General features: G+C 36.2%; 1 protein-coding gene across 6 annotated transcripts in view; it reads right to left on the reverse strand.

Moving 5' to 3' along the window:
* Nucleotides 1-2,393: 2,393 nt before the first annotated feature.
* The window catches only part of Elp5 (Elongator complex protein 5), a 40,336-nt gene continuing 16,203 nt past the window's right edge, over nucleotides 2,394-26,526 (reverse strand). For 2 of the 6 annotated variants that reach the window (XM_069846976.1, XM_069846971.1), the window contains 3 exons: nucleotides 21,627-21,814; nucleotides 21,316-21,509; nucleotides 2,451-13,408 (listed from right to left, as the gene is read on the reverse strand). In XM_069846976.1, the coding sequence (XP_069703077.1) occupies nucleotides 13,315-13,408; nucleotides 21,316-21,509; nucleotides 21,627-21,814 (476 nt within the window). In that variant the 3' untranslated portion in view covers nucleotides 2,451-13,314. Of the gene's footprint in view, nucleotides 13,409-21,315; nucleotides 21,510-21,626; nucleotides 21,815-26,526 lie in introns of all 6 variants that reach the window. The other 4 variants (XR_011336093.1, XM_069846973.1, XM_069846972.1 and 1 more) reach the window with 4 other exon arrangements.

The following is a 26,526-nucleotide window of genomic DNA, read 5'->3' on the forward strand; positions in this document are numbered from 1 at the left end:
ACCACATGTGAACTTTCACTTGAGCTTAATTTCATCAATCAGCTCTAACAGGAAGTAGTGTCAGTGGCGTATCACTTTAAAATTTCAAATGGGAGTATGGGTCAAATAGGGTACCATTTGATAGAGCTCTTCAAAACAAACAACTTTCATAGGAAACGTTTTTATTAATTCCTATTCTTTCAATTGGAAAACGTACGAAAAGACAATCGGTGATTCGGACCACACGTAAGTCATTTATTTCGGAATTTAGTGCATTAAAATTTTCGAGACAAAAATATTTATTACTAAACCACATGTGAACTTTCACTTGCGCTAGATTTCATTAATGAGCTCTAACAGGAAGTAGGGTCAGTGGCGTATCACTTTAAAATTTCAAATGGGAGTCCGGGTCAAATAAGGTACCATTTGATAGAGCTTTTCAAAACAAACAACTTTCATAGGAAACGTTTTTACCAATTCCTACTCTTTCAATGAAAAAACGTACAAAAAGTTAATGCCATCAATATTGAGAAATGTTAAAAGACGAAAATGTAAACAAGACAATTTACTGAAAGACAGGACAATTCCATTAATTTTTATAAATGTTCAAACTGTCTGCATTTCTGAGCAGCACACACCCGTACTCTTCTTCTAACACTGTCAGTGACTCGTAATACTTCGGCGTGGTCAAGTGACTGGCAGGTCTCCCAGATTCGCTGTTTTATGCCATCTCTTACTGTGGGATAGTCTTGATAAACGATGTTTTCTAACCGTCCCCAAAAATAGTCAATTGTTAGGTAAAATCTATCAGTTTCATCGTTATATTCTTTGCACAGATGAAGCGACGTTCAAGAGAAATGGCGATGTCAATATCCATAATGGTCACTACTGGTCTCAAGTCAGTCCTCTCTGGCTGAGAGTAGTGGACAACCAGCATAGGTGGAGTGTCAATGTCTAGTGCGGCATCTTCGGATACCGAATGATTGGACCTTATTTCTTTGAAGGTGCTCTGAATAGTGTCATGTATGCTGACTTCCTGAAGAACATCCTCAACCAATTTTTGGAGGACGTACCACTGGCAACAAGAGTAGTAATGTGGCTTCAGCAGGATGGTTGCCCAACTCATTTCTCTTTGGTGGCACGTGATACAGCCAATCAGCTCTTTGCTGGGCGATGGATTGGGAGATGCAGTTCTGTGGCATGGCCAGCACTATCTCCTGACTTGAATCCTTTGGATTTCTATTCTTGGGAACGGTTAAAAACATCGTTTATCAAGATTGTCCCACAATAAGAGATGACATAAAACAGCGAATCTGGGAGACCTGCCAGTCACTTGACCACGCTGAAGTATTACGAGTCACTGACAGTGTTAGAAGAAGAGTACGGATGTGTGCTGCTCAGAACGGCAGACAGTTTGAACATTTATAAAAATTAATGGAATTGTCCTGTCTTTCGGAAAATTGTCTTGTTTACATTTTCGTCTTTTAACATTTCTCAATATTGATGGCATTAACTTTTTGTACGTTTTCTCATTGAAAGAGTAGGAATTGGTAAAAACGTTTCCTATGAAAGTTGTTTGTTTTGAAAAGCTCTATCAAATGGTACCTTATTTGACCCGGACTCCCATTTGAAATTTTAAAGTGATACGCCACTGACCCTACTTCCTGTTAGAGCTCATTAATGAAATCTAGCTCAAGTGAAAGTTCACATGTAGTTTAGTCATAAATATTTTTGGCTCGAAAAATTCCGAAATAAATGACTTACGTGTGGTCCGAATCACCCATTGTCTTTTCATACGTTTTCTCATTGAAAGAATAGGAATTAATAAAAACGTTTCCTATGAAAGTTGTTTGTTTTGAAGAACTCTATCAAATGGTACCCTATTTGACCCATACTCCCATTTGAAATTTTAAAGTGATACGCCACTGACCCTACTTCCTGTTAGAGCTGATTGATGAAATTAAGCTCAAGTGAAAGTTCGCATGTGGTTTAGTGATAAATATTTTTGTCTCGAAAATTTTAATGCACTAGATTCCGAAATAAATTACTTACATGTGGTCCGAATCACCTATTGTCTTTTCGTACATTTTCTCATTGAAAGAATAGGAATTAATAAAAACGTTTCCTATGAAAGTTGTTTGTTTTGAAGAGCTCTATCAAATGGTACCCTATTTGACCCATACTCCCATTTAAAATTTTAAAGTGATACGCCACTGACCCTACTTCCTGTTAGAGCTGATTGATGAAATTAAGCTCGAGTGAAAGTTCACATGTGGTTTAGTAATAATTTTTTTTTCTTGAAAATTTTAATGCACTAGTTTCCGAAATAAATTACTGTTACAGGTGGTCTGAATCACCCTGTATAATTATATTACTCACATAGAAAAAGTAAGTTAATATTTACAGCTTACAACTTCTTTAAAGAAATTTTATATTCGTAAATAAATACACAGAGTGATTCATATAACATGTCCCATTTTATCACAATTATTTATTATAATGCGGTAAATGACAAAAACTGGAAATATGAGGAGAGAGTTTATATTTCAGAGATGTCAGTGATGATAGTACAGTAAATTCTTCAGCACATCATGTATTTAATACCTTACATGAAATAACTGTGACAGAGTGATAATAATATCAGACAAACACAGTGGTCTTCAGAAGAGGGTAAGAGAAAAATGCCCACAAGCTATATTTGTGCATTGCTATGCATACAGACTGAATTTAGTTCTGTCACAAGCAGTGAGTTTTATTAAGCAGTGTAAGATATTTTTTGTTACTCTTTCTGGTTTCGTAATTTTTTCTCTAAATCAACAAAGCAAAAGGCAGCCCTAGACAATGAGATAAAGAAAAAATTTCCAACATTAGCTCCAACAAGATGAACTTACAGTAACAGGCTATTACAACCTGTGTACGAACACAAACAAAGATAGAAGACTTACTAACTTCAATTGTCGAAAATTCAGACAGTTGGGACCCAGAAACAGTCTGCAGTGTTCGAGGTCTTCTTTCAACAGTACATAAAATTATTAGTTAATAATACTACTTACTAGTGTAAAAATAAATCGAAAGAATATGATAGGATTTCAGAAAGCAACTGTGGCAAAACAAGAAACAAAAGACGCAAGTCACATATTTGGAGAGTATGTTGCCACAAAACATCGCCCGTACAGCAAAAAGACATGATGTGTTGTTGAATATATGATTAGTAACATTCTTTTCCATGTAATGGGACCGTTGGAGCGAACTTCAGAGGAAGAAGCTAGCTTCATCAATAAAATATTCAACCAGAATACATTGATAACCAAGTAGAAGAAGAATCTGGAAATAAAATTCATGTTATCAATACACAGGAATGATTGATAAACACAAATTTGAAAAATAATATGTAAACTACGACATAAAATACATGATTGCATAAGCAACATTTTCAATACTTATACTGTCTTGTAGACTTACAATATCGTCCGTACAGCAAAAAGACATGATGTGCTGTTGAACACATGATTAGTAACATTCTTTTCCATGCAGATATGGGACAGTTGGAGCAAACTTCACAGGAAGATGCTAGCTCCATCGCTAATATTCAACTAGAATATATTGATAACCAAGCAGAAGAAGAATCTGGAAATATAATTTATGTTATCAATACACAGGAATGATTGATGAACACAAATTTGAAAAATAATATGTAAACTATGATATAAAATACATGATTGCATAAGCAACAATTTCAATATTATTACTTATACTGTCTTGTAGATTTACAACATTGCCCGTACAGCAAAAAAGACACAATTGCTGTTGAACACATGATTAGTAACATTCTTTTCCATGGAGATATGCGACAGTTGGAGCAAACTTCACAGGAAGATGCTAGCTCCATCGCTAATATTCAACTAGAATATATTGATAACCAAGCAGAAGAAGAATCTGGATATATGATTTATGTTATCAATACACAGGAATGATTGATAAACACGAATTTGAAAAATAATATGTAAACTATGACATAAAATACATGATTGCATAAGTTACATTTTCAATATTATTACTTATACTGTCTTGTAGATTTACAACATCGCCCGTACAGCAAAAAAGACACAATTGCTGTTGAACACATGATTAGTAACATTCTTTTCCATGGAGATATGCGACAGTTGGAGCAAACTTCACAGGAAGATGCTAGCTCCATCGCTAATATTCAACCAGAATACATTGATAACCAAATAGAAGAAGAATGTGGAAATATAATTCATGTTATCAATACACAGGAATGATTGATAAACACAAATTTGAAAAATAATATGTAAACTATGACATAAAATACATGATTGCGTAAGCAACATTTTCAATATTATTACTTATATTGTCTTGTAGATTTACAACATCGCCTGTACAGCAAAAAAGACGCAATTGCTGTTGAACACATGATTAGTAACATTCTTTTCCATGGAGATATGCGACAGTTGGAGCAAACTTCACAGGAAGATGCTAGCTCCATCGCTAATATTCAACCTGAATACATTGATAACCAAATAGAAGAAGAATGTGGAAATATAATTCATGTTATCAATACACAGGAATGATTGATAAACACAAATTTGAAAAATAATATGTAAACTATGACATAAAATACATGATTGCGTAAGCAACATTTTCAATATTATTACTTATACTGTCTTGTAGATTTACAACATCGCCTGTACAGCAAAAAAGACACAATTGCTCTTGAACACATGATTAGTAACATTCTTTTCCATGGAGATATGCGACAGTTGGAGCAAACTTCATAGGAAGATGCTAGCTCCATCGCTAATATTCAACCAGAATACATTGATAACCAAATAGAAGAAGAATGTGGAAATATAATTCATGTTATCAATACACAGGAATGATTGATAAACACAAATTTGAAAAATAATATGTAAACTATGACATAAAATACATGATTGCATAAGCAACATTTTCAATATTATTACTTATACTGTCTTGTAGATTTACAACATCGCCCGTACAGCAAAAAAAGACACAATGTGCTGCTGAACACATGATTAGTAACATTCTTTTCCATGCAGATATGGGACAGTTGGAGCAAACTTCATAGGAAGATACTAGCTCCATCGCTAATATTCAACCAGAATACATTGATAACCAAATAGAAGAAGAATGTGGAAATATAATTCATGTTATCAATACACAGGAATGATTGATAAACACAAATTTGAAAAATAATATGTAAATTATGACATAAAATACATGATTGCATAAGCAACATTTTCAATATTATTATTTATACTGTCTTGTAGATTTACAACATCGCCCGTACAGCAAAAAAAGACACAATTGCTGTTGAACACATGATTAGTAACATTCTTTTCCATGCAGATATGGGACAGTTGGAGCAAACTTCATAGGAAGATGCTAGCTCCATCAATAAAATATTCAACCAGAATACATTGATAACCCAGTAGAAGAAGAATCTGGAAATATAATTTATGTTATCAATACACAGGAATGATTGATAAACACAAATTTGAAAAATAATATGTAAACTATGAAATAAAATACATGATTGCATAAGCAACATTTTCAATATTATTACTTATACTGTCTTGTAGATTTACAACATCGCCCGTACGGCAAAAAAAGACACAATGTGCTGTTGAACACATGATTAGTAACATTCTTTTCCATGCAGATATGGGACAGTTGGAGCAAACTTCATAGGAAGATACTAGCTCCATCGCTAATATTCAACCAGAATACATTGATAACCCAGTAGAAGCAGAATCTGGAAATATAATTTATGTTATCAATACACACGAATGATTGATAAACACAAATTTGAAAAATAATATGTAAACTATGAAATAAAATACATGATTGCATAAGCAACTTATACTGTCTTGTAGATTTACAACATCGCCCGTACAGCAAAAAATACACAATGTGCTGTTAACACATGATTAGTAACATTCTTTTCCATACAAATATGGGACAGTTGGAGCAAACTTCACAGGAAGATACTAGCTCCATCGCTAATATTCAACCAGAATACGTTGATAACCAAATAGAAGAAAAATCTGGAAATATAATTTATGTTATCAATACACAGGAATGATTGATAAACACAAATTTGATAAATAATATGTAAACTATGAAATAAAATACATGACTGCATAAGCAACATTTTCAATATTATTACTAATTATACTGTCTTGTAGACTTACAACAATGCCCGTACAGCAAAAAAACACAATGTGTTGTTGAACACATGATTAGTAACATTCTTTTCCATGTAGATATGGGACAGTTGGAGCAAACTTCACAGGAAGATGCTAGCTCCATCGCTAATATTCAACCAGAATACATTGATACCAGATAGAAGAATAACCCTGGAAAGACAATGACCATATACAATTATTCATTGCTTGCCAAAGATGCCTTAGCAAGTGCAGCAATATTGAAGAACATCTTTGCAGGATTCCTCTAGTCAGAGATATGGTTGTTCAATAGGGAAATACACACAGATGAAAATTTCCTACTGTCTTCAATCAAAGACCATCCACCTTCAGATATGGAGTAAAAATTCCTGCACAAAAAGATATGCCACTGTCAAACTGAGAGTCAATGCCCTCCATTTCGAACTGTTCTGGGAACACTGAAAGAAATGTGGTTCTGTTTCAGAATAAATCGAGTCAGTTCACAAAAGCCCAGAACAATCATGCCCTTATCCCAGTAGCGGCTCATAGTTAAAGGCTCTTAGGCGGAGCCGCCCCTATAAAAATCTCCTACAAAAATCTTGACATTTGTTTGTTTTTAATAGTAGAATAAAGATTTTCAATAGAGGAGAAACATCGACATTTTACTCGGCTCATTCGTTAATAACGGTACATATATTTGGAACTGTTGGTACCGACAGATGTTTTTGAGATAGGTTATAAGTAATAAAGGCTCAATCTTTCACTGTCCCTTCCACACAATAGAAACAGGACGGGGAGGTTTCCTAGTGGAGTCTGGCTAATAAGGATACAGCTAAGGCACAGAGATCTACACCTTGAGTCATTGCCAACATTTTCTAGCTCTGGAGAAGAGAAAAGAAACAATGTCTGACACTTGAGGTTACGTGCCTGCTCTCTCATTCTTTTTACGGTAGGTCATAGGCCTAATTGGCATTTTAGGATAACATTCCAATGATAAGACGAAGGAGTCGTTTAGTTATTCATTGACACAATTGGTATCCCTAGTATCCCATAAAGTGAAAGTTTTCAAACCTCCGTTAGGGAAGGGAAAACAACATAACGGAAATTCTAACATGCGAATTAGTTTTGGCTTGCTTCGTAATACAAGTATCAGTATTTTATGTGGTTGTGAACTTGTGATTGTGAGAACCTTTTGCGAGTCTTTATTTGAGAACAATGAATTGTGTGTGTAATATATCGAAAAAGAGAAGGGCCGATTTCATCTACAAGCAAATGAATGAAGGTAAGTCAGGTGCCCGTTATTTATATATATATATAAAATAATAATAATAATAATGATAATAATAATAATAATTATTATTATTATTATTATTGTTAAAAATTCCCACTTACGGAAATACACGAATAAACAAATAGAAATAAATAAATACTCATGCTCGAGACCTTAAAAATTTGCCATTTCAGCCTAGAGCCTTCCTCAATTTTAAAACCACAAGCCACAACTGCCTTATCCTAAAGCTGAAGAATGTTAAGATCGCAAATAAAAGAAGGAAGATGAAATCTGCCATCTTAACTGACACAGACAGAAGAAGCTGAGAGACAGAAGAATCAAAAAAGAAAAACAAAATGGAAGGGAAAAAAGAATTGTTCATAAATGATGGAGCGAAAAGGAAGGACGAAAGGAGTAATTCAAAAAAGAGATGAAATGTCACAAGATTTTTATTCAAGTAGTGAAGATGAAGACTGCCTGTGTTCTGTATGTTTAAAACCATGGTCGGCATCTAAATCAGCCGGAAAATGATTGCTGAAGGAGCTGAGAAATGTGGGTGCACGCTGTTTGTGCTTCTAATGACCGTATGTTCGTATAAACTGCAAATCAAACCTTGATGAAGCGGTAGAGAGTTTATAATCCCAGGATTGAATTGGTTAAATGAAACAGACCTGGCTCGACATTAGGTTCACTGAACCCCCTGTCTCTTGAAGCCACTCATTCTTTTCATAATTAACTGTAGAAAAGAAACTGCTGGATGTTCTGCTTCTTTAAGTTAGAGGTTAGAACATAAGCCAGTAAAATCGGGTGAAACAGTAGCATCTCGGAGTTCAGACCTTCGGGGTAAACCAGCCAAACCTTTTAAAACAGCCTGCGGCAGTGGACACATGTTAAGTAGAGGAAAAGTGTATTTAAACAAACGCTGTTGTCGCCAACAAAGGCTGTCGCTCCAATACTGCTTTCCTCTGTCACACACACTATCCTTCTCTGTCATTCACACTACCTTTGTCTGTCATTCACACTTCTCTCCCCAAAGCAAGAGTGCTAGCCACCTTACTTCAAAGATGCCTAGCAGAACAGGTTTTTCTTTTGTTAACACTTCAGAGGGGTTGAGTGTGGAGGAGGATTCGCTCATGAATTTATAACAAAAGTTCTTGGCAAAGCACTACAGCAGTTAGAGCCTGGACGAGAAGTTATGGCACAAGCATTTTAGTTCGTTTGCTTGGACTCACCCTCACACTCAACTGGAGGGGTGTTGGGCTAGTTGGTTACTAGCATTCCGAGTGTTCAGATCGTTCTTCTACTACTGCTATTGCTAATACTGAAAACATTGTCCTTCTGAGCACCCTCATTATGGCATTGTCTAAGGTGTGAAATCATAGAGTAGTTCATAGTCATGGACATGAAATAGCATACAATGTATGCAAATTCATGTCAGAAAAGATTGTAAATGGAATACCAATTCCATTGGAAAGCGTGTGTGCAAGAGTACTGGCTGCCACTGGTATTTCAAAGCGAACCTTGGCAAGAATCAGGAAAGAAGGGAAAAATATTGAGGCAGGAACAGCACATTCTTTCTCCAGTCTGGAAAAATCACAGCCGAAGAAGAAGATTGTTGCAGCTGTAGACAGTTTTGATGAGGAAGTCCTAAGAAGACTCATCTATAATTTCTACGCTACGCATAAGCAGAGGCCGACTCTGTAATCGGTTCGTCCAAGAATGGATATCAGTGTATGATTATGTGAAGAAAGTAGAGAACAATTACATTGAAAGTCAGCACGTGATGGACAGTATTTTGAAGAACATTTCCATAAACTTAGGGACATCTGATTCCAGCACAGATCAGTCGTCTGATTCGGACGGAGAATAAGAATATAAAGATGGAATAGCGGGCGTAATTCCATTAGGTACCTTCGGACTCTTGAGTAGGAAAGTGGTGATACTAAGGTAAGACGAATGTTTTTAGAAAGAGATGAAATGGAAATGCCTGCCGCTCTGAGCTTGAGAACCGTAACCCAAACAACCCCTACTCCTCTATCCTGCTGGCCGGCAATTTAAAATTTCGCACAGGTTGGTACCATAACATCTTGTCTCAGCTCTACAAGGTTCTGTTCCCATGGTGCGAACTTCTATATTACTAGTAAAACCAAAGTTATTGTAAATACATTTTATGTAAGAACGTTGTGTGTTTCTAACAATAAAATATGTGATTTATAATGGCGGAAAATAGTGTTAATGTTCTCCAGAAAACTAACTTTTCAACTCTTTCTTTAGAAAAAAAATTGAAATAAAAACTCTAGAAAGACTACTTTCACTTTTAACAATTTCTCAGAATCGATCATATAAGGGTAAATCATTTTGTGGAGTGTTCAAGCCTCAAATTTATGAAAGAAATTACTGCATCTGTGGATGTGATGTCACAAACAAATTGTTCTGTTTCCCATCTTTGCTCTTTGCCAAAGAAAGTAAAACCAGGAGTGTATGATTTAAGTCATCTGACATTAAAAAATTTAAAACACGAAGAATGTATGGTTCAAAAGAATGCAATATTGAATCTATCAATGCTTGGAAAAACAGATATCAGGGATATGGTTTTAATGGTCTTAGTGTAAAATTTTTAGCGTCCTATTTGAATGATAGGCATCAATACCTGATACAGGTATTAAAACATGGTGTGCCTCAAGGCTCAATTTTGGGACCTTTATTGTTTATTATTTATGTTAATGATCTTCCCGACTATATTAGGGGTGGATGTTCTGAGTCTTTCATGTTTGCAGATGATTTAGCCGTTAATACTATTCATAAAAATAGTGACATATTGTCTATGGAACTTGCTGATGTATCAAGTAGGGTTGTTGATTGGTGTAGTGTGAATAACCTTATGATTAATTCTAACAAAACTGTTAAATTAAACTTTGGTATTAATCGTCTTACTACTGTTAGTAATACTGCTGTTAGGTTTCTAGACATCTTTCTTGAGCCTAGAATGGGATGGAAAACTCATGTTGACTATGTTGCTAAGAAAATAAGCAAAGGCCTATATATGTTAAGGTTGTTAAGAAATAATTTACCTAACAAGGTATTGTTTACAATATTTCATAGCCATATACAAAGTCATTTAAATTATGGTATTATTCTTTGGGGTCACCATACTTCTGCTCAAGCTCTTTTCATATTACAAAAGCATGTACTTCTGTTCATAAATATTCTACAAACAAAATAATACAAATTTATATATTTACAAATGTAAATACAGTATTACTCAAAATAGTTTTCTATTCTTTGCTTTTAAATTATTTAGTCTACCTGTTGATATAAGGAATCTTCCATTCCGAGTGTTTAGGACACGAAATAGGACTATATTATTGGCAAATCCATTGTATGTTGTCGATGAGTTTTTTAATATTCATGTATCTTAATTTGTATCTATTGTCTGTTATCATGTATTTTAAATTGTATATGACGATGCCATACAGTTTCACATGTTTTTGCAAAATAAACTACCTATCTACCTATCCATCCATCTATCGACATTGCATTCAGAAGGAATACTGAATGATGTGGTAAGACAAAATCCGCATTTGTTGTTGAAAATTATCAGTTGTGTCAAGTTTTGTGGTGAATATGAACTAGCACTGTAAGGAGATGACGAAACAATTTCATCAACAAATCCAGGGATCTTAAGAGGTTTAATCAATTTCTCATCTGTGGTAGACAGTGTCTCAAAAGACCACTTCAATACTGCAACAGTTTTCAAGGGAACGTCAAAAATCAATACAGAATGATTCGTGGATCTGTATGCTTCGAGCATGTCTTCAACAAATATTGGTCGAAATAGCTACTGCAGATATTGTTTCTGTCATAGCACACAAAACGTCAGTATCAATTTGTGGTAGTGCTTCGCTATGTGTTGCTGAATGGAAAACAGTGGAAAGACTTTGGGCTTTCATGAATCCATCTGGTCACGAAACTCTTTCTTTGGTGAACTGCATCAAGGAAGTTCTTTTAGAGATTCTCAAAACTGACAAAGTGAAATTAATCTCTCAAAGCTATAATGGTGCAAATGTCATGAGTGGTTCTAATGCCGAGGTTCAAACCCTAGTACAGCAAGATTACCCTTACACTTACTTTATTCACTGCTACACCCACCTATTAAACTTGATCATGGCTAAGGCTGCAAGTCAGAACATTCAGGTTCGCATGTTTTTCGCCAACATTGGAGAAATACCCTCGTTCTTTGATAACTCACCTCGAAGGGTAGCCATCCTTCATGAAATTGTCGGAAAAAGAGTTCTGCACGGTTCCAATACTAGATGGAATTTTAACTCAAGAACCATCCAAGTGGTGTACAAAAATAAAGACGCTATTCTGGAGTGCTTGGAGAAGATTGAAAACACGAGTAAACAAAATTCAACCATAAACCAAGCCCACTTGAAAATGGAACTTTCTTCTTTTAATTTTTGGTTGGAAGTTTTCTACGGATATACTCCACAACCAAATACAAAAGAGCACAGCTGTGTGATTTGCTGAAAATCAAGAATGCAATTTCCTCGTTTGAAATAGAATGAAAATTCAAAATAGCATAGATAGCATTTCAGCTGAATATGAAGAGGACAATAAAACAAAGAGACGTCGTGAAAATACACACATCTCTCGCAACGTGGTAGCGGAAGAAGTTTGTGACATAATTCTGAATCAAAAACGACTGAGATTTTCATTCACAAATCTTTTAGACTCAAAACACTTCCCAAATTAGAAGAAAATGTTTCCCGAGAAAAATCTGAAATCTGTAATAGAAACATATTGTGAAGAATGAAGATAGTTCTGGATTGTGTCAGGGAGTGTGCGCGCACATCTAGCGAGAGAAAGGCCCGGGGGGAAACAGTAACTCCAGACGGTCGTGTGGTACGGAGCGAGGGAGAAGGCTACAGTGACAGGAGGGGGAGCAAGGAAACGTCTAGAAGCAGACAGTCCCCAAAAATTCTGGAACCAGCATGGCATCGAAGACTCTCGTAAGTGCGGTGTATAAATAACGCCGTGAGCTAAGTCAGGAAGGCATTCTTCAGAAGCAAGTGAACAAGGGAGACAGCAGCAGCAACATAGTGCGACGCAGCTGGGAGACCTGGGTTCGACGTGCAGTGAACTTGAGTGCGTAAGTCCGTAACTGTGACAGTGTCCACCAGGCGAGTGCGACGCAGTTCGGGAGACCTGAGTTCGACACGCAGTAAACTTAAACGGTGAGCTAGAAGAACTAGTCTAGACAAGTGAACTGTGAACTGACAGATTCGTTCTGCACATAGTGCATTGAGGACATTAATTGTAATTAGAATTACATTGTTATGCTCTTAATTCTACACGTCGTGAATTGTCATTGCTGCTGTATTGATTGTAATACCCATTGTTGTCGGGTGTGTTATAAATAAAAGAAAAAGTCACAATATTCATTTCTTAAATCCCAACAACTGAAATCTGAGTTCCAAGTGGTCTACATGAGGAGAGATGACTTCAGAAATGTAATTCATTGCAATTTCTCATCAACAATAACGTGGTTCAGTCTTTCAGTGAAGTGACAAAAGCTTCTGAAGATAATAACAACTGTCTCTATGTCTACCTCAGAAGCAGAAAAATGTTTTTCCTCTATCATTATACTGTACAAACAAATTCGTTCCTGCTTAGGCATTATAAAATGGGACAATATATGAAACATTATATTCCCTCACCCCCAACTGTGTCACCACTGTGGTAAAAAAAAATTGCATCAGCTTTTTACAATATTTTTTCATAGAATGAATGAAAATTAAGAACTTCACATTATCTTTGCCTTGAAATTCGCTCAGCATTGGCAGGATGATGTCATTATACATCCAGATCATCATCAGGGTCTTCTTCATCCCAATCATCAGCAGCATCTGGCTGGTAGAACACCTTTCCTCCTTTCTCTTTATTCATCCTGGAAATAAAAGAATGACACTCACTGTCACAATACTGGAATTTGTTCATCTAGCCCCAGTCACATGTTAACATTTACTCCCTAATTCATAGAGATTTCCACAAGAACAACAACAGGAACATATTCAATACTTTGATATCATCAATATTTAGTAGCATAGTTGTTCTTATATTATTGTGAATTTTATTAGTAACAACAATGTAATTTATTCGTCACAACAATAATTCCTTTCTACAATTCGCCTTAAATGCTCTTGTCAACAATTGGATTTTCACTCAACACAGTATTCGTTATAGCACTCCACCGACGACAATGACAATTTACTTGGACTATTACGAACAACAATGAACTGCTAATCTTAACTAATATTTACAAAGCACTATTTACAAATCAGAACTATCAGTTCTCAGTTCACAGTTCTTCTAGCTCAGTCACTCGAGTTCACAGTATCTCGAACCACAGACCTTCAGAGACAGTTCACTGTACTCGAACTCAGGTCTCTCCAACTGCGGTCCACTGCACTCGAACTCAGGTCCCTCCAACTGCGGTCCACTGCACTCGAACTCAGGCCTTCGGATGCTGACGCAGATGCGGACGCACACTCGAGTCGAACTCCGGCACACAACTCTGGCTTGCTTGCTCTGGCTTACTCACTGACTGAATAACTGAAAACTGCTGTCGTTCCTTCGCGACCGTAATTTATAACCACAGCGACGTAGCCTCGAAAGTTCGAATTCGCGAGTCTTCCACTTCGACGGATTTCTCGGCCTCTCTAGGCAAGCAGAAGATGCGCGCGCAAACTCCCTCTCCACTCTCTCGCCGCGTTGGCCCTTTCCCCTTACTCTCCGCCACGTGCCGTCCCTCCGTGCTCCGCGCGATCTGCTTTCTTGCGGGACGCTGGTCGTGAGTTCGAATCTCACGTCGCTGTCACATTATCATACAATTTTTCAGTTGATAGTGGAATACAACGAGATACTCTGTCACCACTTCTTAATCTCGTCTTGCAAAAAAGCATTGCAAAAAGATCACACCTCCTTTTGATCTAAAGATGGGACAAAAAAGTTTAATGCATTAGCATATGCAGATGAAGTTGTTCTTATTGGAAAAACAAAGGATGAAATTACTCAGTTATTAAAGATTTTAAAGATCGATATCGATCTTCTTAATGTATCCAGCTGTTTGCTGACAACATAAAGTCCACTATAGTCCACTGTAGTCTATTCAGTTGTAGCTTTTCACGAGAAATGAGGGGTATTTTGATCGGTGTTCTTTACAGATGCCTGCTGCACTGACTTTATTCCGATTATTTCTGAAGGAAGAATCCATCATTACATTACCCTATTACTGACAACATCAAACAAAAAAATCACCGTCTTTGCCCAACGTATACGCAAGACAATAAAAACCTACACTAACCTAATCTAATCTATCACAAATTCGTATATGCAAGGAATAACAAAAGCCTAAACTAACAAAACCTAACTTGACACAGTTTCGTATATGCAAGACAATAGGTGCAGGTGCAGGTGCAGGTGCAGGAGTTACATGCTGTCTCTTCTCACTTTATAGATCTCTTGGATATGGAACAACAAGTTTTGATGGAGAAATCACTGCAATAAGTGAAAGTCTCAGGAATCTTCTCTGCCACATCAATAAATTTTAAAATGCAGTTATATTGTCAGACTCCAAAGCAGCTATTCTATCAATAGTCTCTAGACACACACCTTCAACTCAAATAGTAGAAATAAATAAAATGCTCTCTCAATAAAAGAATTGTATTCCAATGGATACCATCCCATTGTGGAATCCTGGAAAACGAGAATGCTGATGCTTTAGCAAAGAAGGGCAGCACTGCTACTTACAGACCTGTTACTAAATCTACATATTCCTCTGTGAAAAGATTTATTAAATCTACATACTTAGACTTCAATGAACAAAATTTGATAACACAATCTCAAGGGAAAAAATGGAACTCTCTGCATCATAATCCACAGTTGATTCCCGATTTACCACGCAAATCGTCTGTAGCTGCATTTAGATTGGCAACAGGCCATGACTCTTTGGCCAAGCATCTGCATAGAATTGGAATATATCAGTCTCCTAACTGTCCATTGTGCAACTCAAATCAAGAAATGGATTCAGAACATCTCAAAATCTGTGCGTCAGTTGCTAACCATGACAATATCTTTGAAAAATATTGGAGTGCAAGAGGTCAAATGACTTTATTGTCAAACGCCTGGCATTAGAAAACAACAACATATGCATGACAAAATGTGAATGTACATTAGCGTGAAACTTCCATAATGTCACCAAGACATTAAAGAGGAAAGAGCTGAAGGTGTGGAAGTGGAGTACGAGGAACAAACTCAGCACTAACCTTATTCTCAAACACCCTTAATCTCTGTTCCTCTCTCAAAGTGAGAGTCCAAGTTTCACAACCATACAGAACAACCGGTAATATAACTGTTCTATAAATTCTAACATTCAGATTTTTTGACTACAGACTAGATGACAAAAGCTTCTCAACCGAATAATAACAAGCATTTCCCATATTTATTTTGCGTTTAACTTCCTCCTGAGTGTCATTTACATTTGTTAGTGTTGCTCCAAGATATTTGAATTTTTCCACCTCTTTGAAGGATAAATCTTCAATTTTTATGTTTCCATTTCGTACAATATTCTGGTCACGAGACATAATCATATACTTTGTCTTTTCGGGATTTACTTCCAAAACTCCTGAATACATAACATTGCAAAACAGGCTTCAGTTAATACCTTATTTCATCAAACAATTACTGCTATAAGATGTTATTTTTAAAGACAATTTTGCTATGAATAACAAAAAAATTAGTGCTATAATTTCACACCTCTACATGTAAAGTAGATCTCCATATAAATGTTGAGAAAACCAAATGCATCTGATTTTAGGCACTGTAAAGAAATATTATTTATTATCTTATAAAGACAGAAACACTACAATAATGAAACTGTAAGCCTATTTACTCAGTGTAGAACTGACTGAGGTGTGTGGTTTCAGGCGTAATAGATCGACTATTGATCAGATTTTTTGTATTCGACAGATATTGGAGAAAAAATTGGAGTATAAGGGTACAGTACATCAGTTATTCATAGATTTCAAAAAGGCGTATGATTCGGTTAAGAGAGAAGTTTTATATAATATTCTTATTGAATTTGGTATTCCCAAGAAACTAATTCGATTAATTAAAATGTGTCTTAGTGAAACTTACAGCAGAGTCCGTATAGGCCAGTTTCTATCTGATGCTTTTCCAATTCACTGCGGGCTAAAGCAAGGAGATGCACTATCACCTTTACTTTTTAACTTCGCTCTAGAATATGCCATTAGGAAAGTTCAGGATAACACAGAGGGTTTGGAATTGAATGGGTTACATCAGCTTCTTCTCTATGCGGATGACGTGAATATGTTAGGAGAAAATCCACTAACGATTAGGGAAAACGCGGAAATTCTACTTGAAGCAAGTAAAGAGATAGGGTTAGAAGTAAATCCCGAAAAGACAAGTATATGATTATGTCTCGTGATAGGAGAAAATCCACTAACGATTAGGGAAAACGCGGAAATTCTACTTGAAGCAAGTAAAGAGATAGGGTTGGAAGTAAATCCCGAAAAGACTAAGTATATGATTATGTCTCGTGATCAGAATATTGTACGAAATGGAACTATAAAAGTTGGAGATTTATCCTTCGAAGAGGTGGAAAAATTCAAATATCTTGGAGCAACAGTAACAAATGTAAATGACACTTGGGAGGAATAAATATGGGAAATGCCTGTTATTATTCGGCTGAGAAGCTTTTATCATCCAGTCTGCTGTCAAAAAATCTGAAAGTTAGAATTTATAAAACAGTTATATTACCAGTTGTTCTGTATGGCTGTGTAACTTGGACTCTCACTTTGAGAGAGGAACAGAGATTGAGGGTTTTTGAGAATAAGGTTCTTAGGAAAATATTTGGGGCTAAGAGAGATGAAGTTACAGGAGAATGGAGAAAGTTCCACAACGCAGAGCTGCACGCATTTTATCCTTCACCTGACATAATTAGGAACATTAAATCCAGATGTTTGAGATGGGCAGGGCATGTAGCATGTATGGGCGAATCCAGAAATGCATATAGAGTGTTAGTTGGGAGGCCAGAGGGGAAAAGACCTTTGGGAAGGCCGAGACGTAGAGGGGAAGATAATATTAAAATGGATTTGAGGGAGGTGGGATATGTTGGTAGGGACTGGATTAATCTTGCTCAGGATAGGAACCAATGGCGGGCTTATGTGAGGGCGGCAATGAACCTCCGGGTTCCTTAAAAGCCAGTAAGTAAGTAAGTAAGAACTGACTGAACATTGCTGAACAGGCAAGCTTGCCAGCTGGTAACACATCACATCCAATAACAGATAGCGAGGAAAGCTGACTCACAAATGAAAAATCTCGTTGTTCTAAAGCAGTGGTGGGCAAAATGAACGCAACCCACAAGACAGGATTTAAATGGAAACTACATACTGTGGGAGGGGTTGCACTCTACAGTGCAGTGACGGATTTACAGACAGTTGCGCCACTACACTCCTACCTACCATAGAATTAGTCCATTAGAATAGTCCATTTGCGTGATATTTAATTAATCATTTTTCAAAGCAATTTCTTCGAAATTGGGATATATCTGTACATGCTATTTTCAGTTGCGCAAGGAGATGAGCATCGCTTAAGCGGGATCTGTGGCTGGACTTTATAAATTTCATTTTAGAAAACAGCTGTTCGCATTGGTAGGTTGATGAATACATACAGTCATTTCCCATAACTATGGTCCTGGAACACAACTATGGTCCACGATACAACCATTCAAATATCATTGTAGAAGTAACATAGACTGTTCGTAGATAGCTGCAGTGACTTGAATTCAAACTACAGTACAGCAAGAATATAGATAAACGAGGTACTACGTTATGGAGTACAAAATTTGAATAGTTGTATCATGGACAATAGTTATGTTCCAGGACCATAGTTACGGGAAATGACGGTACTCATTATTTTTAAAGCAAACTGTCTAAGCGGTGGATATGTAGTACTGGACATCTTTTAAAAAATTTTAGCCTCTAGTAGACCTTCACATTCTGCTTTCAAGAAGCCATCATTCTGCAAATCCAGTACCTCTAACTGCAATTCTGGGATAACATTTTCAATTTAAACATGAAAAGGAGTGGCAAAAATATTTAAATCTTTCTCCATCCTTTGAAAATCACTGAATGTGTGTTCTTTGAACTCATATAACAGGTGATCTATTTTAAGAATGTACATATTTAAGTTCGCGTCCTGAATATTTGTAACTTATCCTAAACATGAGAAATGAAAGAACCGCCTTTCTTGTAAGTGTGATATCCTCTCGATTCATATGATTCTGCAAAAGACATTGTGTCACTAATGAAGCTCTGGAGTACAGCAATTCAGTATAATCTGCCACGTACACACGCAGTATTTTCATGGAGTGGGGGAAGGGGAAGGTAGGGGGTAAGTTTGAAGCTTCGCTGAGGTCTGACATCACTGCGGCAATGCCGCAGGAATGCCCACCATTGTTCTAAAGTAATGATATATGAAATTCATTAAATTTCAAATTGAGTAAAAAGTTGTTGTTGTTGCTTTCTAATGCCAGGCGTTTGACAATAAAGTCATTTGACCTCTTGCACTCCAATATTTTTCAAAGATATTATCATGACTAGCCACTGAAGCACAGATTTTGAGGTGTTCCGAATCCATTTTTTATTTTGAGTTGCACAATGGGCAGTTAGGGGACTGATATATTCCAATTCTGTGCAGGTGTTTGGCCAAACAATCATGGCCTGTTGTCAATCTAAATGCAGCTACAGACGATTTTCGTGGTAAATCGGGAATTAACTGTGGATTATGATGCAGAGAGTTCCATTTTTTCCCTTGAGATTGAGTTATCAAATTTTGTTTGTTGAAGTCTAAGTATGTAGATTTAATAAATCTTTTCACAGAGTAATACGTAGATTTAGTAACAGGTCTGTAAGTAGCAGTGCTGCCCTTCTTTGCTAAAGCATCTGCATTCTCGTTTCCCAGGATTCCACAGTGGGATGGTATCCATTGGAATACAATTCTTTTATTGAGTGATATTAATTGAGAGAGCATTTTAGTTATTTCTGCTGTTTGAGAGGAAGGTGTGTGTTTAGAGACTATTGATAGAATAGCTGCTTTGTAGTCTGATAATATAACTGCATTCTTAAATTTATTGATGTGGCATAGAAGATTCCTGAGACTGTCACTTATTGCAATGATTTCTCCATCAAAACTTGTTGTTCCATATCCAAGAGATCTATAAAGTGAGAAGAGACAGCACGTAATACCTGCACCGGCACCTTGTTCTCTGGAGATCAAGGATCCGTCAGTGTATAAATGAAGCCAGTTTTGTGGAGGGTACCTAATATTAATTGTCTCTAAAGACAATTGTTTTAGTATTTCAGTGTTTATTTCTGATTTCAGTATTTCTTCTGTTAAATTTAGATTATATTCTATATTTAATAGAGTTAAAGGGTTTGGTTTAATCTGTAAGTTTTCTTTTAAATTCGGGATATTGATTTTCTGTTTTAATTCTTGAACAATGGATATGAAACTTTTTTGAGTTTTCAATCTACAGAGAGGACTGTATGAATGCCATTTGTTTCCTGGTAATCTGATAAGTTTTTCATACTGAATCAGTGCTTTTTCGTCTATTGTCATTTTGATGCTGTTAATATTAGTGAGGAATCTCATAGAATCTATTGGAGTTGTTTTGATTCCACCAGTAATGAGTCTGAGAGCTTGGTTTTGAACATATTCTATTTCGTTTATGGAAGGTGAAGTAATTAAAATTTCTCCGCAGTATGTCAGCACTGGCTGTATAAACATTTTGTATGTAGTGTTCAAAGTATGGGAAAAACGTAATACGGCGAATGCAAAGCTCCACCCATTTCCCCTTTCCACTTTTCCCCTACAAGCTCACCACACACCCTAGCGGGAAAGAGTAGAAATAGGGGTTTAGGGTGGGGTGACATCTAGTGTAGGAAAGTGGAACAAAAAGAGTAACGACACCTACGAAGCAAAAGAGGAACTTCGTCCTGTCACTCTCTCTCTCTCTCCAGTCTCTCCTTCTCTGTTCCTTGCTTAATGTCTCTTTTTTTTTTTCTTACGACTTCGCAGGAGGGGAGATTCGATCCGAGAAAGTTCGTAACTAAACCTAACCGCACGCTTTTGTTCACGCTTTAGACCTCTCGGCTACCGAGGCGAGTTGGGGGTAGAAGGGAAAATGAATCTATTTATGTTTAAGGGAACTGCCATAACGTATTGTAGAAGGGGACAATGACCGAATAGCGTGGGTAGAAACTGGCGGGCTTGTGAATGTCGCTTGGTAGGGGTTGACTATGGGGGTGGCTTCATTGTGTCCGTGTCCAACTTCGTGTACAGACGTAACCACGTGTAGTGATGATCTGTACCGAAGACGTGTACTCATTACGAGTGTCCAACCTGTGGGAAAAAAAGACTATTGTGTTACTTCGAGGACGTGCAAAGTTAACAGGTGAGTGTTGTTTAATGAAAACCACATTACATTGTGTTGTGTTGTGTTGTGTCAGTACATGTTGTGGACAGTTGTCTAATGCGTATTGCATTGTGGTTGTGGACAGTTGTCTAATGCGTATTACATAGTGGTAGGCAGTGATCCATCGAAGCGGGACAGATAGTAGAGAGAGACAGTAGAGAGAGAGAGCATGTGAGCGAGGTGCCGAGTGGCGCGGGTGGGGATATCTTCCCCTACTGGCGTTTGCCGTAATACGTTTTTGCCCAAAGTATTCCTAGGGCATCCCCATTAAACTGCTTAACTCAGGACACAGCATTTACCTGAGATATGGAAGAACAAGCTCACTTCTAGCCTGTTTCTCTTGTTGTCCGAGACTCAACTTGAAAGTGGTCAGGTCAGCAAGTAAGTCATCATCGTCCTTCATTTCCTGATCACTTGCTGCAGGACCTGCAAACGCTGACGTCAATTTCTCTGCTTTCAACCGGTTTTCTGAATCCACTGAATAATACTCCACCTTGAAGTAACAAAAAGCAATTCCATGTAGTGAATCATGTTGCCTTTATGCTCTTGTAATGCAGCACAAGGGCTTTTATTAAGAAATAGACACAGTCCCAATCTTTAGTGTACTTGCCTCTTTCAGCACTCGTCCACTTTTCTTCTTGTATATTGTCGAAGCAATAGGATTTCCGTTGGAAGACTGTGTTGGTGCTGTGATTTCAATGTAAGCAGTTGCCAGATGACGCAACTGGGGCAATGCTGCATGTGAAAAAGGCAGCGTGTCTTCATGCATGAGGCATATGATCTCGGATACGTTTATCCCTACACATCAGAAATAATTTTCAGTACAGCTTAAACTGCATGTTAATTTCAAAGAGATCTGGTATTAAGCTCACCTGAATGTCAGAACAAAGAATGATTGACCAACATTTATTCCAACGCATGGAAGTATAACTGATAATTAAATCAGGTAATAACTGAAACTGATCTGAACTGGTCAGCCAATACCAAAATGCATTTTTCAATTATTTGTGTGCGCAATTTACGGACAATCATTGATATACAGTAGAACTTGGTTATAGCGACCTCATTTCGTGTGACACCTCGCATATAACGTCAAATATTCTGAGGTCCCAACCAGGGGCGGATGCAAGGGGGAGATTAAGGGGATATATCCCCTCCCGAAATTTTGAGAAAAATACGAAACAAGAAACAAAAATAATATTAATTTTAATTTGTGAATGTACTGTACATAGGAATTAGAGAGTTTTCCATGTAAATTCTCTTTGCTAAAATGTCAAATTCCAAAACTGCAGGAAGACAAACACAGTGTTCTTACTTCGAGACAGAGAGTCATGAAGAGTATTTTAGGCTTTTAATTTTCCTTCTCTTCTTAGACTGTATCATTAGTCAGCTCAAGGACAGGTTTTTAAATCATAAGGGAATCCTAAAGTCCATAGAAACTTTTCTGCCTAAAAACATAGTGCAAGCATCAGATGAAGATTTAGAAACTGCTGTTGAGGCTATAGTAAATCAGTGGCCCAATGATGTTGATGCATCACCAGAGTCTTTCTTCAGTGAATTGAAGATGTGGAGAAGAAATTTCCTTGATCAGAAAAAACTTCACCTAATACCTACTGATTTTATATCATCTTTGAACAGGTGCAATGAAATTATTTTTCCCTGCACTCGCAAGGTGCTGAACTTTTCTGCACGTTGTCTGTAACTACAACAACACCAGAATGGTCGTTCTCAACATTGCGGTATTTGAAGACTTACTTGAGGAGCACGATGGGAGCAGACAGATTAAATGGACTGGCCTTGATGTATGTACATAAAAATGTAGAAGTAAAAGCTCATGAAGTACTGGATGAACTGTCTAAGAAGCCTCGTCGCCTTCTTCTGTAAATGTCATTCTGTCATTGTTTTTGTATTGCAGTCATTGTAAATGTTAAAATTTAAAAAAATATGGTTTATTTAACAACGCTCGCAATTGCCGAGGTTATATCAGCATCGCTGGTGTGCCGGAATTTTTTCCCCTCAGGACTTCTTTTACATGCCAGTAAATCGACTGATATGAGGCTTGTCGCATTTAAACACACTTAAATGCCATCAAGCTGGGTTGGGGTAGAACCCGCAACTTCGAGCACAGAAGGCTATACCGACTACGCTACTCAGGCCAACTTGTAAATGTTCGTGGCTCGAAAACAAATTGTGAGTATATACACTTATTTCTCATTACTCCATTTTTACTATCTCCTCAAATCCCTCCCCGAAAAAAAATCCTGCGTCCGCCCCTGGTCCCAACTAATTCGCCATAAGACATATGCTTTTCTACCTTGCTTAATACGACGAACGTATATGCATCTACCTCGCATGTAACGTCATTTTCAACCTCAGTTTGGAATACAATTTCTAAGAACCCAAAATATTTTAAGAAATATTTTGCTGAAGTCTGGCAAATCCTTTACTGTTTCCTTCTATCATAGACCTCTGGAATGCAGGCAGATTCCCCATCCCATTGTAATCTGCCCGAATTCATGCGGTATTAATGGTACCTGCATGCGGTCAGTTTCGACAGGAAGTTTTCACGCATTTTAACGCAGTATGGCCACTAAAAGAAGTGAGTGACACTCTAGAAGCCATTAGAATTGTGAACATTTCTATGAAGCTAGAGGAGGGAGCAGTGAAATTGCAACTGAAATAATGAACATAGAAAGTAATTTAGAAAGTGTATATTGGGCAAGTAGGAGACAACAAAGTAAAATGATTACTTCACTCCTCAGTAAAGAAGTTTGGTGAGTAATGAACAAACTGTTTTAATACAGAATACTGTATTTATAATTGTACATGTATTTTATTGTGTCCAAGGTATGCTTAAAAGTGAATACATAAATCTAAAATAAGCCTAATTATGTTTATTATTTTCAATTTTGCACCTCACTAGACTGATAATATGAATCTCGGTTACTACGATACTAGTTTACAACAACATAATTTTCAGGGTCCCTTAGACGTCGTTATAACCAAGTTCTACTGTATATACAAATATATTTTTTGTTTAATTTATTGAGTATGCCCCAACAAGTATAACTCATATGTAGGGGCTATACAAGAACACATACATATATGTTGTGCAATGTAATTTGAAAAGTCATGAAACTACAGTCTGTGGAAGCAAACAATATCTCAAGAATTTATTAAAGAAAGAAAGCAAAATAATAACAAATAGTAAGATAACATAAAATTTTGGGCAGAAAGAAGAAAAAGTTTGAAACCATGAAATAAATAAATCAACTGAGAATTAAAATAAATAATCTTCCCAAAAACGTATTTTTAAACAATTCTTAGAACACCGGCAATTTGGTAAAATTTTATATTCTAAAGGAAGTTGGTTAAAAGTTATTATTAAAAATGCTTCATTCCTTTTGTTCCATAAGTTACTGAGCTACACTGAGAAAAAAAATATATTTTCTTTTTTGTCTTGTTAAATAAGTATGTACATCTTCATTAAACTGAAATATAATATTACTATGTATTAAATTGTTAATAACTTTGTACATGAAAATAGCAGCATCTAATGTGATAATTGATTCAACTGGTAGAACGAAAGAAAATTGATATAGATATTTAACTGGAGTCAAATAATGAAAACCCAATAAATTTGTTAAAGCTCTATTTTGAATAATTTGTAAAGGTTTCTAAGCAGTTCTCTTATTATTCCCCAAATAAATGACATATACATTAAATGAGAATGGATAAAAGTATAACATACAATGAAGAGATAAGATATAGGCAAAGATCTTTTAAGCCTTTTCAAAATACCAGAAATTGGAGCAATTTTGTTAGACAGTCAAAATGTGCGATAATTATAATGTAGGCTATATAATTTTATAATATTTATAATGGCGATTTCAAGTATTAAAGTCATTTCTTAGAGAACATGGGAGTTAACGATAAACTAAAACCTGCAAATACACAAATAGTTTCCTTCAATATAAATACAGTAGGACCCCGATTATCCGTCACCCTGTTAACCGATTGGCGGACTATCAGACTGTTTCTCTCTCTCTTTACAGGACAAAATATGAAGTCCTATACAATGACTTGTTGGAGGGAGTATTTTTCCCAACTTGTAAAATAGTCACTACCTGGTTTCAAGGAAATGACCCCAAGAACTTTCACACAATTGCAAAACCAGTGTACAATTCAATCCTTTTCTATGGTTGGAGTGGATGTTTTGTATAACATAATATGTAAAATATCTGCCATGGGTGTTGAAAGAAAATGTGTTATGCTAAATATAAAAAAGAGCAAATAATTGAGAGATTTGGGAAAGCAGAAACTTTATCTCATATCGAATCAGAATACGTTACAATTGTACGGGATTTAATAAAAAAAAAAGGTAAATTATATAAAATACGACTGTGTAAATCTATATCATGAGCAGACATCGGATTCTAGGGAAAATGCCTATTTTGTTTCTTTAGGAGAAAAGTAAAAATAATTATTAATATTTGTGTTTCATGGAAATTCAAAGGTATTCAAAGAGTTTTATAGTGCCCTAAAATGCCCTAAAACGGTTATTAGAGCCTAATTTGTTAATATTCGCCTAAAAATGCCTAACTCACTGTAAAGTTTCGCATTTTACTCTTACTTTTTATAATTTATACATGCATTCACTGCGAAATTTAAGGCATTTAAAAAGTGGAAAGTTTGCTTCACACCGGCCATGAAACCATTGATAAAGGAAACAAAATGTTTTGAATCTCACGACACTCGCAATAGATTTCACCGAATTTTAACATGTTTGGAGGCATAAATGCCGACAAAGAACCAACCTTAGTTTTGAAGCAGGCAAGCAGGCAAGCATTGAACAATTAGAACGTGAAAAACAATCTCTTTGTAGCCAAATAGCAATAGTAAAGGAAGCTCAAGTGAACATACATTCTGCTTTGGGCGAAACTGGGGAAAAAAGTTAAAAATAAGTGGGACAATGTATTAAATAAGAATGTAGGATTTTCATTGTTGGAAAAAGCATCAAGAGTGATATCGGGGGAAAGTGTAAATGTTCCAGTAAGTATTGATGTTTCTATTGTACCTAATTTAAAATTTGCGCCTCTCACATCAGTTTCGGTTGAAAGAAGTTTTTCTGCTTTCAAAATGATTCTCAGTGACAAAAGGCAAAGGTTAACTGTGGAGAATTTAGAAAAAATTCTGGTGGTGTACTGTGCAGATAATTATAATAAAGTCTGAGCATGGAACTGAATTTCAATAACTTAAAATGAGTAATCTTGATATCAATAATCATTATTTCATTAGTTTCAATATATTAAATTTGTGCAGCTCTGTTTATAAATATAATATAGTATTCTTTTTTAATGTTTAAACATACTATTTTGTGCGTATTTTAGTGTATAACTAAAAATTTCAGTGAAAGAAATAAGTATGATACCTTGATGTGCCTAAAATGTCTATTTTCATTAAAATAGAGCCTAATTTTACAAATTTCGAGCTTATTTTAGGTGCCTAAA

The sequence above is a fragment of the Periplaneta americana genome, chromosome 15 (assembly GCF_040183065.1).
Source record: "Periplaneta americana isolate PAMFEO1 chromosome 15, P.americana_PAMFEO1_priV1, whole genome shotgun sequence".
Taxonomy (NCBI): Eukaryota; Metazoa; Arthropoda; class Insecta; order Blattodea; family Blattidae; genus Periplaneta; species Periplaneta americana.